This window comes from Schistocerca nitens, chromosome 2, assembly GCF_023898315.1.
Source record: "Schistocerca nitens isolate TAMUIC-IGC-003100 chromosome 2, iqSchNite1.1, whole genome shotgun sequence".
NCBI lineage: Eukaryota > Metazoa > Arthropoda > Insecta > Orthoptera > Acrididae > Schistocerca > Schistocerca nitens.
In genome coordinates, this window is record NC_064615.1 from 612,240,476 (window position 1) to 612,256,002 (window position 15,527).

A 15,527-nucleotide genomic window follows, 5' to 3' on the forward strand; every position below is an offset into this window, starting at 1 on the left:
AGTGGTAAGGGTAGTAACAATTGTCACAGAGGATGTTCCACATGGTCGTCTGACTTACCCTTTACTGGTGAGCCAACTGCCGGTTGTCGCCTTTCACACTGTTAATCACATTTGCCTCCAAGTGTGGAGTTCGAACATTTCAGGTACGTCCTTAATGATTTCCTGCTTCCTGAAACGACCCCATCTCAGACAAACGGCGAAACACTGTTGCTAACATTGAATGCTGTTGGTATTGTCTACTGATACAAACTTGCCGTCCACTGCCCGTTGCTATTTGCGTTTCCGTAAGTAAACACCATGTCGGCAAGCTCTCGATTCGAATACGGAACTATTGCGTACAACACTGTATCACATCTATTACAATATGAGTCAGCAAGAGAAATGAATCGGACACAACATTACTAATTACTATGGCAGGAGAGGGCGTTAGGGCATGAAATATGAGGAAAAGTATAACGCTCTAGAAGGAAACCATGCATACTGTAACCATGGCTGCATGGCACAGCGCATATTAGACCGCAGTCTCTGTAATAATGTATGATTGAATAACTGGTCACTAGAATGTAAACCATGAATTTCTGGACGTACTTCATTAGACCTTCTTGTTCTGTATCCCCTCATCGATCAATCCCTAGAGATTTTACAGGGTGGAAAAGTCACCCTGTATACAGGGTGGTCAGAAGGAGTCTGAAAAGCTTGTAAGGCTGTTGCAGGATAGGTTGTGCTGAGAAATTCTTCTTAAGAAAAAAACTTCTATATTTTACGTCGCTTATGAGTTAATTAACATTGAATTTAGCCAATCAGGCTGTTGCGCACAAATTCAAGCGGTCCGCCAGACAAGTTAGTGTCAGCTGTTCTCCTAGAGTAGATGATAGCGCACGACACTGCACAGTCCTTGGCTCGGGTTCGGACCTTACGACCGTCCCACATTCAATTTTTACGTCGCTCACCTGTTCTGTTTTAGGAAACCAAATGAAAATCAATTTTAGCGACACAATCTCTGGCGGGCAGCTTGAATACGCACGCGCAACACTTCGGTGTTAATCAACTCGGAAACGGCTCAATGTACCGCTTTTTTTCTTAACATACTGACCCCACGACTTATTTTAGAAGCTAGATTAAGGAAAGGCAAACGTACCTTCCTAGCATTTGTAGACTTAGAGAAAGCTTTTGACAATGTTGACTGGAATACTCTCTTTCAAATTCTGAAGGTGGCAGGGGTAAAATACAGGGAGCGAAAAGCTATTTACAATTTGTACAGAAACCAGATGGCAGTTATAAGAGTCGAGGGACATCAAAGGGAAGCAGTGGTTGGGAAGGGAGTGAGACAGGGTTGTAGCCTCTCCCCGATGTTATTCAATCTCTATATTGGGCAAGCACTGAAGGAAACAAAAGAAAAATTCGGAGTAGGTATTAAAATCCATGGAGAAGAAATAAAAACCTTGAGGTTTGCCGATGACATTGTAATTCTGTCAGAGACAGCAAAGGACTTGGAAGAGCAGTTGAACGGAATGGACAGTGTCTTGAAATGAGGGTATAAGATGAACATCAACAAAAGCAAAACGAGGATAATGCAATGTAGTCGAATTAAGCCGGGTGATGCTGAGGGTATTAGATTAGGAAATGAGACACTTAAAGTAGTAAAGGAGTTTTGCTATTTGGGGAGCAAAATAACTGATGATGGTCGAAGTAGAGAGGATATAAAATGTAGACTGGCAATGGCAAGGAAATCGTTTCTGAAGAAGAGAAATTTGTTAACATCGAGTATAGATTTAAGTGTCAGGAAGTCATTTCTGAAAGTATTGTATGCAGTGTAGCCATGTATGAAAGTGAAACATGGACGATAAATAGTTTGGACAAGAAGAGAATAGAAGCTTTCGAAATGTGGTGCTACAGAAGAATGCTGAAGATTAGATGGGTAGATCACATAACTAATGAGGAAGTATTGAATAGGATTGGAGAGAAGAGGAGTTTGTGGCACAACTTGACTAGAAGAAGGGATCGGTTGGTAGTGCATATTCTGAGACATCACGGGATCACCAATTTAGTATTGGAGGGCAGCGTGGAGGGTAAAAATCGTAGAGGGAGACCAAGAGATGAATACACTAAGCAGATTCAGAAGGATGTAGGTTGCAGTAGGTACTGGGAGATGAAGAAGCTTGCACAGGATAGAGTAGCATGGAGAGCTGCATCAAACCAGTCTCAGAACTGAAGACCACAACAACAACAACATTTATTTCTCAGCACAATCTACCCTGCAACACGCGTATAAGCTTTTCACACTGCTTCTGACCACCCTGTATATTAATTGCACAATGCAGTGTTGGTAGCTCCATGTAAAAAATTATTTGATCGATGTGTTGCATTTGTATGTGAGGGCGAACCAAACTTAACAGTCTGAGCTAGGATTCAAGATTGTGCTGAATGTATGGCATGGACATGTTACCACAAATGTATGTGAAACCTACTGCTAAATCATCTAAGTGACAGTGGTCACATGACTTACATCACTTTTTAGGCGGATTATGTTCTAACAGAAACACTATTGATGTACAAATATCATCTTCAAGATTCTTTATTCGCTGATTGAATTCCACCAGCTTTGAATCAATATACTTTTTTATTACCAGATTTGAGGGTTCGTTTACTGTTATTGTTATTATTAGTTGACAATTTTTTTGCTCTGATGTCGCCAAAATTTGTCCATCATGTGGAATATTCAAGATAGGAGGAAAGGGCAGCATCGGTCGTAAGCTTTTATTTTTTAAAACTTTAAAACTTTTAATATTTTAAATAAATGTTTATTGCATACCGATTTCAGCTATTATATAGCTACCTTTCGTGCATCTATATGCAAGTCATGATGATGACTCAAAGCAAATAAAATCGCTAATGTTTTAACTGTTCGTTATCTGTCATGTCAAATGGTACCATATGCGATTTTGTTTACAATGAGTCATCTTTACTTGGTTATAATTGCAATGAAGATAGCTACACAGTAGCTGAAATCGATTGCAATGAACAGGTTAAAAATTTACGAGCGACACTGCCGTTCCCCCTCTCTTGGATACCGTTGATATGGTCTGTATCACGCTGTTCCTGATGGAAGTAAAACGGGTGTGGAGTATTTCTTCAGATTGCTGTGAAATTTTCGTCGGTCTGCTACAAATAGTGCTGAAGGTAGAAGAGAAATTCCCGTCGAGTGGAAAATGGGGAGAGGAAAAATATGTTTAATGGCCTACCAGTTGCCTCACTCTATCTTCCTCAGCACCTTCAAAAATTTCCACAAAAATTTAGCATGAGAACATATTGGAGCTTTTTTAACATGCAATTCACCTCAGACTCTCACAAGCTAGCTTAACTTTAACTCATTCACACCCACTGGTCCGTCGCTGTAAACCGCTCATGCCGATCCGCTCCCAGTTGCCCTTTCTCACTCACTTACTCAGCCCAACTCATGGTCATTCGCTCTTTGTGTCTCTTGTGTCACAGCCACAGTTTCCAACGCTCTGTCTTACTACTGCTGTCTCCTTTCACTGCCACTGTCTCCCTCTTGCTCTCTCTTACTGATAATATCTCATTCCTCCGTTTCTACTGCTGCTGTCTGTTCCCGCTGTCACTATCTCTCTCTTCCTCGTTGTCATTGTCATACACTCTGTCTCTCATTATCAATGGCTCTTACGCAGTTCCACTTTCCGTTTCTCTTTATTTGCCCCCCCCCCCCCCCCCCCTGCTCCCGGTACTGTCTTCCACACTCACGTCATAGACTGTTCTGTCACTGTCAGCTATGTTCCACTGCTACTACTGTGTCCTGTGACCCTCCCTTCCACTGACACTGTGATTGTTTTCTTCGTTCTTTCTATAACAAAACCACTGTCTGCTATCTTCCACCATTTATTATAAAGAATGAGGCTGCTGGTACCCCACTTTTCAGGTAGAGTCACTTAAATAAACATGATAATATTCGCATTTTTTTTTTTTGGTACTCCGACAGGAACGTTTTTGCACTGGTTCCTTTTTTTCCCCTACTGCAGCAGGACATGTAACTCATATGAAACGAATTGTACTGGTCCGTAAAATTTAGACAATTTATTATGTGAAATTGAAATAACACAAGACTAATTTTATACCTCAGACCAGATTTTACGTGCAAACAAATTTTCTATGTGCTTCAGTACTACAGCGTGAGGTTTCCAGATGGTAACGGAGACACTTCACAATATATTTCTCCGTGATACATCACTTTATAAACTACGTTTTCCCATCACACCGGATTTTATGTGCGTATTTTACGTGTACACGTAGGGTAACTTTGAACCTCTGTATATCGGAAAAGGATGAAGATATGAAGACAATTTCCAAGGTTTTTTGAGATCAGAATCTTAGGAGTACACTGTAAAAATCACTGCCATTTGCTGTGCATAGCCGCCTCGAAATTGGCGGCTGGGGTTGGTTGTTTCTCGAGAACGGATAAAGATTTCTGAAAACGGGAAGGTGGCTCTCCTAGATAAATGCCTAGAGAATATACTGTTAAAAATAGCTATTTTCTGCGGTTTTTTATTGTTTAGATTTCGCCTGATATCGGATGTTACGTGTAGATATAGTGTAACATTGAACCCCTGTATCTTGAAAACGGATGAAGATATCAAGAAAATTTTCAAGGATGTTCGAGATCGGGATCTTAGGAATATATTGTAACAATTTCAGCCATTTGCTATGCATAGCCGTCTTGGAATTTCCAGCTGGAATTTGGTCCGCTGGTGACGGTGGAAATATAGTAAAAGAACCATCTTTGTGAGTTTTCCTGAGGGCTCGCCCATGAACTAATGATGCCTTCATAACTACCATCATGGACCACATCAAATGCAAAAGAACCAACCGATTTGCTCCATTTGCCTAACGAGGAGGAAGTGTGAAATGTTAATACTTTGACCCTATACTGTAGGGTAGTGACACTTAAGAGGACCCTGCTGTTGGGTATACATATGATTCCTACCCCAAGGGTGATCCAAAACACTGACCCTACCTTATTATCACGAATAGAATCCAAGGTTTGTTCACGGGAAATAGCCTTTTTTATGCGCAACATTTTGAAGTATATAATTTAACAATCGGTATGAAGTGCTAATTCTACAATTAATAATTGATCAATTTGTCTAATCTGTATGGTATTCGGTGAAAGTGGGATAAGTGCTATTTTTATTCGAAGTGTCATACTTCATACTAGTTCACTTGCTATTTTTCAAACAGAAGCTTCAATAGTCGATATATTAAGCCACAGAGGTTCTGAGTATAAGCAATGTGATCTTTGGTTGTCAGTCGCACTGTCGTTGCCAGTATAACATTCGGTGAGTAGTATGTGAGAGGGTCGGGTGTTGGTTATGCTGCTGAGTGGTCCGGAAATAACTAGCAGAACACCAAGAGACAAAAGCAGAAATGTTGCTCTTTCACAAAATGATTTTGTGAAAACTGATCTGAAAAGTGTGAAGATATTCAGGTACTGTTGTCGCTGCACTGCTTGCTCAAGCATAATTAATCATGAGTCTGAGAAAGGTAAACTTTTAGCATAATTTTTCTTTATTGATTTATGTTAGTTACTTCGACTGTCGAGACGCGACTAAACAAAGTTATCTGCCCAAGTGGTTTGCATTCCGAGTTATAGATTCACCTCTCATTTACCATTCTATTAACTAATTTTATGGCAGAGCTACATTTTTATAAGATTTAATTTTTGTGAAGATGGTTGCAATTTTTAAGGAACCAGAGTTTCACACTACAGTTTTTGAATACTAGTCTCTTTGAATCACTCAGTAAGTCGAGGCTTTCAGACCGTTTCCTCACGAAAGTTTAATTTTACAACTGTGTGTTGCCGCATTGCACTTAGCGGAACACGGTTGCTCAAAATGTAACGCATGATGTGCTTAGCATAGCTACGTTTTCTTGCATTGCACTTGGCAAGGTTTTTCCTTTAAATGGTTTACTGTTTCGCCATATTTTGGTATTCATCACTTTCGAGCAGTAACAAGTTTCCGTTGCCGCAAGGTAAGTCATGAAAATTTGTTATTGTCAATTTAACATCAGTCAAGACGCAGTAAAATCGTTCACGGTCAGGCTTTGTGTGTCGATTTATTATCAGGTTCACTTTGGATAAAGTTCAATTCACATCTCTTCTGTTTATGCTAACAGTCTTACTCTTAAAGTGCAGTGTTACGTCTTCCCGTGTATATCATTTAGCGTTCGGAATTTTATTTAACCAGTATGCATACGTAAAAGCACAGGTCATTTTAATAAAAGCATTTTGGATATTTATGCTTTCAAATTTTGATTTTTAATTTTATATAGAATATTTATTCTGTTTGTTTCGTGTGTTGACTGTAATACAAGCGCTGTGACGTCACACACTGAAGCACTCTACAATGCACAGTACATAACTTCATAGGATAGCTTATTTAGTACACAGTCTTAAATTTTCTAATCAGTTTTGGTAAAAGTTATTTGCAGTACATTTATAACGTTTTAGACGGATTTGACGACTCTTTTTATCAAAAAGCGTTTATATAAACATTGTTTAGGTTTACCTTAAAACAAAGACACACACGAATGTTGAAGAACAGGGAAACAGTTTACATATGCAACAGCGACAAACAAAACAGTTACATAGTACATCTACATCTACATACATACTCCGCAATCCACCATACGGTGCGTGGCGGAGGGTACCTCGTACCACAACTAGCATCGCCGGCCGCTGGTGGCCGAGCGGTTCTGGCGCTACAGTCTGGAACCGCGCGACCGCTACGGTCGCAGGTTCGAATCCTGCCTCGGGCATGGATGTGTGTGTTGTCCTTAGTTTGGTTAGGTTTAAGTAGTTCTAAGTTCTAGGGGACTTATGACCTCAGCAGTTGAGTCCCATAGTGCTCAGAGCCATTTGAACCATTTTTTGAACAACTGGCATCTTCTCTCCCTGTTCCACTCCCAAACAGAACGAGGGAAAAATGACTGCCTATATGTCTCTGTACGAGCCCTAATCTCTCTTATCTTATCTTTGTGGTCTTTCCGCGAAATGTAAGTTGGTGGCAGTAAAATTGTACTGCAGTCAGCCTCAAATGCTGGTTCTCTAAATTTCCTCAGTAGCGATTTACGAAAAGAACGCCTCCTTTCCTCTAGAGACTCCCACCCGAGTTCCTGAAGCATTTCCGTAACACTCGCGTGGTGATCAAACCTACCAGTAACAAAGCTAGTAGCCCGCCTCTGAATTGCTTTTATGTCCTCCCTCAATCCGACCTGATGGGGATCCCAAACGCTCGAGCCGTACTCAAGAATAGGTCGTATTAGTGTTTTATAAGCTGTCTCCTTTACAGATGAACCACATCTTCCCAAAATTCTACCAATGAACCGAAGACGACTATCCGCCTTCCCCACAATTGCCATTACATGCTTGTCCCACTTCATATCGCTCTGCAATGTTACGCCCAAATATTTAATCGACGTGACTGTGTCAAGCGCTACACTACTAATGGAGTATTCAAACATTACAGGATTATTTTTCCTATTCATCTGCATTAATTTACATCTATCTATATTTAGAGTTAGCTGCCATTCATTACACCAATCACAAATGCCGTCCAAGTCATCTTGTATCCTCCTACAGTCACTCAACGACGCCACCTTCCCGTACACCACAGCATCATCAGCAAACAGCCGCACATTGCTATCCACCCTATCCAAAAGATCATTTATGTAGATAGAAAACAACAGCGGAACTACCACACTTCCCTGGGGCACTCCAGATGATACCTTCACCTCCGATGAACACTCACCATCGAGGACAACGTACTGGGTTCTATTACTTAAGAAGTCTTCGAGCCACTCACATACTTGGGAACCAATCCCATACGCTCGTACCTCAGTTAGGAGTCTACAGTGGGGCACCGAGTCATTCGCTTTCCGGAAGTCAAGGAATATGGCATCCGTCTGATACCCTTCATCCATGGTTCGCAAGATATCATGTGAAAAAAGGGCGAGTTGCGTTTCGCAGGAGCGATGCTTTCCAAAGTCGTGCTGATGTGTGGACAGTAACTTCTCTGTCTCAAGAAAATTCATTATATTCGAACTGAGAATATGTTCGAGAATCCTGCAACAAACCGATGTTAATGATATTGGTCTGTAATTTTAAGGATCCGTCCTTCTACCCTTCTTATATACAGGCGTCACCTGCGCCTTTTTCCAGTCGCTCGGGACTTTACGTTGGGCAAGAGATTCGCAATAAATGCTAGCTAAGTAAGGAGCCAATGCAGTAGAGTACTCTCTGTAAAACCGAAATCGAATCCCACCAGGACCTGGCGATTTATTTATTTTCAACCCATTCAGCTGCTTCACAACCCCAAGGATGTCTATCACTGTGTCCTCCATACGAGAATCCGTACGAGACTCAAATGGCGGTATGTTTGTCCGATCATCCTGCGTGAAAGATTTCTCAAATGCTAAATTTAAAATTTCAGCTTTTGTTTTGCTGTCTTCCGTTGCCACGCCAGACTGATCAGTACGTACGTCATTTACGAAACTAGCAGAGAAGCATTACAATCGAGATGCTTCTGCGTGCTTGCAAGATTATCTGTGTGTGACTGGTAATGACGAATAGCGTAAGGCCTTTTCTTGGCATAATTTGTGGCCTAAACACAAAACATGGCTGCCTTCTTAAGAGCCGTTATCTATATGTTTCGTACATGGAACTGAAATTATGGAACACAGAAAGAAGTTTCCACATGTACTGTGTGTGTAATTGACACATTCATACTCTTGTTAATTAACGAGCAATAAATCAATAAATAAAACACTTCATATAATGAATTATTTATTTGGGGTTCTGTATTGTTCACAATTTCTTCTCTCGAGGAATTTGGAAATAGCCGGTGATGAATGTGCTGCCTTTACGGAATGGTGATGCCGGCGGTACTTGAAATCCAGTCGAGGAAGTAGGTGACCCTGGTGAAGCCGGCCGGGTCTCCGCTCGAACAACCATTGCCCGAAATCCAGCTAAAGACGGCGATCTGCGTGTAGCTTCCCTGCGAGCCGACCACCAGCGCGCCGCCGCTGTCGCCCTGAAACGTGACCACAGTATAATCTCTGGCTGGTGGGAGCCCCAATCAGGTATTCCCCAACACAGTAAAGGGTCACTCACTCAAGATGTAGCGCTGAAGGTAAACACGTTCTAAAATAGTACCACCATAAGTTCTTGAAATCGCTTCCCTGGAATGCAGCTGCCATTGTGGCGGATATTCGGTAGCTGTTCAAAAGTACCCGTGCGTGTCCACCACGCACCTTTACGTCGGCGTGAAACTGTATGGAGACACTTACAGTCAGTTGTCTGAACGTATGTGGAGGAATGCTAGCCCAAAACTAGAGGACGTTGTGCTGTAGGACGCTGCAGTTTGAAGTAATGGAAGTCGACCAAAAATTGTTCCATTGTGTTCAGGTCGGGACTCTGTGCAGGCTAATCTATTTCAGGAATGTTATTGTCCACAATCCATTGCCCCACAGCTGCACCTTTATTATAAGGTGAATTGTCATGCTGAGACATTCATGATCTGCTAACTGTTCTTCTACTCTATGAAGTACACGATGCTACAAAATACACCGACGGAAAAATTTTGCAACACCAAGGCGTCATGTGACATACACGAAAACTGGTAGTCGTGTTTCTACATCTGAAAAATGAAGTCTACTCAAATTTCGAGCAATTCTCATAAGAGCGCCACTAGTAGCGTCACCGTGAGGATACAATCCAGGTTTGCTTTAATTACACGCTGTAATGGTCGTGAGAGTTAGTTGCATTAGAGGCTGAACGTGGTGAGTTGATTGTAGTCAGGAATGCCTTTAGGCGATAAAGCCACCAATATCATCACCTCACTGAATTTGAACACGGTCGTGTAACAGGGTTGCGATAAGCTGGATGTTCCTTCTTCGATACTGTAGAAAGTTTGGTAAGGATGTAGCCACTGTGTATGATTACTGCCAGCGGTGATCACGAGAATGTAGTCACGAGAAAACCGAACTTCGGGCCGGCCAGGGTGGCCGAGCGGTTCTAGGCGCTACGGTCGCAGGCTCGAATCCTGCCTCGGGCATGGATGTGTGTGATGTCCTTAGGTTAGTTAGGTTTAAGTAGTTCTAAGTTCTATGAGACTGATGAGCTCAGAAGTTAAGTCCCATAGTGCTCAAAGCCATTTGAACCATTTGAACCGGACCTCGGACGGCCACGTGGCACTACCGGGAGGGAAGACCATCGTCTTCGGCGTATGGCTCTGGCGGTTCGTACTTCACATACAGCAGCAAACTGAGCAGCAGTTGGCACCACAGTGACTCTACGAACTCTCACACATCAGTTACTTCAAGAACAGCCTCGAGTCAGACGCCTTGTAGCGTGCGTTCCACTGACCCCAAATCTCTGCCAGCTCCAGTTAGCAGCAGTCGAGGATAGTTATAGTGCAGTCGTGACTTTCTCACCGAAAGTAGTGCATCAAACTGGCATCAAGACTTTCAGTACGTATATTTCTATGTAGAGAACGTGTTAACTTGTCCCTGCATTGCTAAAGACTTTTATATGGATTTCTACAAGGACACTTTATACCAAACTTAAGTGTAATACAATATTACGCTGTGTGATGGTGTTCACTAGTTCCTTTGATTTCTGTCCCAGAATCCGCGCACTGTCCCGACTGGACATGGTTCTCGTGGTGGTCAGATTACTCGGCCACTTCAGTTACCGTGTGGAATCAATATCTGTTGCAGTGAAAATAGCGGTAGATACTTACGTTGCAGGTGCTCTGTCCGCTGGAACCGACGGCGCAGAGTGTGAAGTCTAAGATGGGACCGCCAAAGTATTCGCTGCACTGCGTGTTGGACATGACGTTCAGCGTTGTGTACTGCAACGTGTCTGAGCTGACACCGTCTGGAAACAAACAACACGGCCTCGTGTACCCCTCAATGCTTCCATGAGTGACAGCTTCACTAGATGTGCGGATTTTCAGTTACCAAGAATGTTCTTTATCATGTTATGTTACGGAATTACACAGATAACGTAGTGCAACAAGTAGGCCGAACATTAAACAAATTTTATGTATTTTGTATTATATGTTACTCTTCACATACATAACTTAGTTGTAAACTTCTATTAGGATAACTAGTGCCACAAATATTTGCTTTTATTGAGACATGTACAGGGTGACAATTATTGAACTATACGAAAAAGAAAAAAACGTAAATTAGTTAGAGACTAGTGCACGCACACATTTAATTCAACATGTTAACGTCACTACAAATATTCGGATATAGGTTCGATACGCTTTCCATCATTGGCGATGATATAGCGCAGACGAATAGCGAAATTCTGCATGATCCACTGAAGTGTCGGAATACCGACGCTGTCGATGACCTTCTGAATGGCTTTTTTCGTCTCAGCAATAGGTTTGGGGCAATTTCTGTATACCTTTTCTTTAATATAGCCCTACAAAAAGGAGTCGCATGTGCTCGGATCCGGAGAATATGACGGCCCATCGAGGCTCTTGCCTGTGGGCTCTGGGTACCACAGAGCCAGAAAGCGGTCCCCAAAGAGCTCCTCCAGGACATCAAACACTCTCGTGCTTCGATGGGGTCGAGCTCCGCCTTGCATGAACCACATCTTGTCCATATCAGGGTCACCGTAGATAATGGGGATGAAATCATCTTCTAAAACCTTCACGTACCGTTCGGTAGTCACCGTGCCATCAACGAGTATTGCACCCATTATATTCCGTGCATGGATATTACACACCACACAGCCACTCGTTGATGTGAAGAGACTTATCTTCCGTAAAATGCGGATTCTCAGCCCCCCAAATGCGTCAATTTTGCTCAATGACGAACCCATCCAAATGAAAGTGGGCTTCGGCGCCAAACCAAACCATACGGTGCATACTCTCTTCATGTCCCGCGGCCAACCGTGCAATTTGAACGTCGTAGCGCGAACCATTGAGAAATTTTATTTCATATAATTCAATAATTGTCACCCCAGATCACGTAAGAAACAGATTGACCGTCCTTACGGCGGAACAGGCAACCGTAAAAATAGTTTTCCCGTCGATCAACAGATGTCGCAGGCGACGCTACAATGATAACTGACCTGTCCATGTCGCGGAATTGGCAACGCTGTATCTTCGGTGACGTGAATGACGCTGATTTGTGTTCGGCTAGAGCGCTGCGCGCGAAATGCATTCGTCACACAGCTGACTGTAGCTCATGATCGGCCGTGGTTTTTCCCGAGTTTTCAATCGAAGAATGTAGATTAGCTCCTGTAATTCTACAAACCATGTTTATTTCTACTGTAGGGATATTTCTCGCAATCATATGCGAAATAAAATAAATGAAAAGTATCACACAAACATTTCTCACGAGGTCTGTAGGCTGAAGAGTGGCATACTAAGCTGCTGCCAGCCCGCCCCCTTTGGGGGGAATTGAAATTCAATAAAGAAGATATAATTTCTCGCGAGTTACTGTTTAAATGCAGACTGTATTGCAATCGCATAGGTTTTACACTCGCCTTCCATGCCGTCTATTTCCTCTTTGTCATACAGCTCTTCTGATACGGATTATGGTGGTAAAAAAGATCTCCACGTGCAGGATAACACTAGAAAGTTTTCAAAATCTTCTCAACCTCTTTGAAATATAATCAGTTAATTTACTGACAAATATTGCACTGAGCAGTGGGTTTCGCGTCCTGACATTACCGACATAATTATTTCTTTTGCATAGAGTACTTATAGGGATTAGGTAAGTTATAACGACAATATATTTTTCACAGTGAGACTGTAAATAAGTTTAAGAAACAGATTTTGCATCCTTTCTAAGTATTTCTGTAAGCGTTCTTAAGTATAATCACATTTTGCATATGATTACTGTTAGTTGTTAACGAATATATTTTCATGTACGCACTTAAAAACGATATCTTCGAAAAAATAAATATTGTGAAACTTTAAATATCGTGACTAAAATAAAAATTCTGTGATGGTGAACATCTTAACTTTGCGGTCAACACATCTACTGTTGTCACAAGCAGTACTGTTTTCCTCAGATTTGACACATTACTTCTTTCTAGTTAAACGAGAAATTTATTTGTGCAGCCTAACGGAGAATCTTTATTTGGTACTTAAATACAATAAGAAGAAACTACTTTCTTTTTTAATTTTCAATTTTGAGACAGTTCTACTACATTTTTAGTTCAGGATTTGTCCGTCTACTCCTTCCACAGTTGATATACTCGCAGGCCCTCAGCATGACGACTCGATCCACTACCAACGGTATGTCAGAAACAGCTGTACTTTACAGACGCCAAATGGTGGAGAGCTGCACGCGTTCGGACGATGTTGCCACATATTTCACAGAATGGAGTGCCATCTAGTGGTTGGTGCCACAAGTAAGGGTGTGACGCTGTTGCCGCCTGGTGGCCGTTCCCTGACAAGCGTTGCCTGCTAGATCAAGCGATTGGGTAATCTGTTTCTTACGTGATCTGGGATTGTCACCCTGTAACATTTAAGTGAGAATGGCGAGAAGAATCGTAAGTTCAAGGTATGAGGCTTCTTACTGAACTGGTTACCGTTAACATAGGAGTATGGGTTCGAATACCTGTCTCATATACAATATAAACATGTATCAAATAAAACTTCCTGGCAGATTAAAACTGATTTAATCTGCCAGGAAGTTTCATATCAGCGCACACTCCGCTGCAGAGTGGAAATCTCATTCTGGAAACATCCCCTAGGCTGTGACTAAGCCATGTTTCCGCAACATCCTTTCTTTCAGGAGTGCTAGTTCTGCAAGGTTCGCAGGAGAGCTTCTGTAAAGTTTGGAAGGTAGGAGACGAGGTACTGGCAGAAGTAAAGCTGTGAGGACGGGGCGTGAGTCGTGCTAGGGTAGCTCAGTTGGTAGAGCACTTGCCCGTGAAAGGCAAAGGTCCCGAGTTCGAGTCTCGGTCCGGCACACAGTTTTAATCTGCAAGGAAGTTTCATATCAGCGCACACTCCGCTGCAGAGTGGAAATCTCATTCTGGAAACATCCCCCTAGACTGTGGCTAAGCCATGTCTCCGCAATATCCTTTCTTTCAGGAGTGCTAGTTCTGCAAGGTTCGCAGGAGAGTTTTGTAAAGTTTGGAAGGTAGGAGACGAGGTACTGGCAGAAGTAAAGCTGTGAGGACGGGCCGTGAGTCGTTGCCGTCCGACGGGCCCGGGTTCGATTCGCGGCTGGGTCGGAAATTTTCTTCACTCACGGACTGGGTGTTGAGTTGTCTTTATTGTAGTCGGCTCTCAGCCGTGGCAGCGTGCGGACGGCCCCGCTCGCCGGCCAGTGCTCCGCTGCAGGCGTTGTTTACTTCCGCGTCGTAGCTTTAAGGCTTGTGTCCGTCCACCGTGAACAACATGTCGAGCGCTTACCGCCAATGGACTTAAGTTCAAATACTCTGATGGTCACGTCGGAGCTGTAACACTTGAACTCGCAGAGTACGGTCAACGCACGATTAGGGTGTTTGAACTACCTTTTGAAGTGCCGAAGGACGAAGTTGTCTCTGCTTTACAACCATACGGTAACGTCATCGGTTACGTAGTGGAAAAAGCCTTCACGACCTACCATGTCCTTAATGGTTTGCGTCAGGTCAAAATTGAACTGAAAAAACATATACAATCATACATGGCAATTGTCGGGGTGGGAGCCATTGTCATGTACGACGGCCAACCCCGAACATGTGCGGGTTGTGGACAAGAAGGCCACGTCAGCCTGATCCAGACGCCGGTCGGCAGGAAGCGTCCCCAGCGGTGATCACTCAGATCCCTGTCACATATGCCAAGGTTGCCAAGGAAGGTAGCACCTCCCCACAGGGTCTTCCTGCTCCGTTGACGTCGTCTGATCAGGTAGGTTCAACTGCTACTGAGATTCCTTCTGAGGTGCCACAGACGCCAGATCCTGACCTGCCGAATCTTCGCAGCACTGTGACTGAAAATGCTACTGAGATGGACGTTGATTCTGGAGTGGTACCTACTTCTGCTTTTCTTCAGACTGATATGGAGTCAGACGAAAACCACCCGCAATCAGACTCTGAACGACATGTTCGAAAACAAGGGTCGACACGAAATAGAAAGAAACGTAGCCGTACACCCCTGATGAATCCATTCTATGGATGGATACCAGGGATGCAGACCCGAAGATGGACGACAAACCGCTCTTTGATGACCAAAAGTCTGATGCGAACGACCCGCCACAGGCGACCACTGGCAACGAACACCCCTCCTTACTGGCGCCGTCACCCCCACGGGTCGACGTTGAAGAGAGCCTATCCGCTGAGCTGAAAGCTACGTCTCCTGTCCACGTGGATGATGTGCACAGCCGATGCCCCACCGCAGTATCAGTCTCCTGGGCAGACGACGTGGAGATCGAAGGGACTGGGGTGGATGGTGCCGATGATGGGGCGCCCCCATCGGTTGCGCCCGCGCCCGCAAACTCTCCAC

General features: G+C 43.3%; 1 protein-coding gene across 1 annotated transcript in view; it reads right to left on the reverse strand.

Moving 5' to 3' along the window:
- Nucleotides 1-8,869: 8,869 nt before the first annotated feature.
- Nucleotides 8,870-15,527, reverse strand: part of LOC126235198 (brachyurin-like) — a 52,701-nt gene continuing 46,043 nt past the window's right edge. The window contains exons 5-6 of the mRNA XM_049943927.1: nt 10,812-10,948; nt 8,870-9,101 (exon numbers count right to left, since the gene is read on the reverse strand). Of these exons, the coding sequence (XP_049799884.1) occupies nt 8,931-9,101; nt 10,812-10,948 (308 nt within the window). The 3' untranslated portion in view covers nt 8,870-8,930. The remainder of the gene's footprint in view (nt 9,102-10,811; nt 10,949-15,527) is intronic.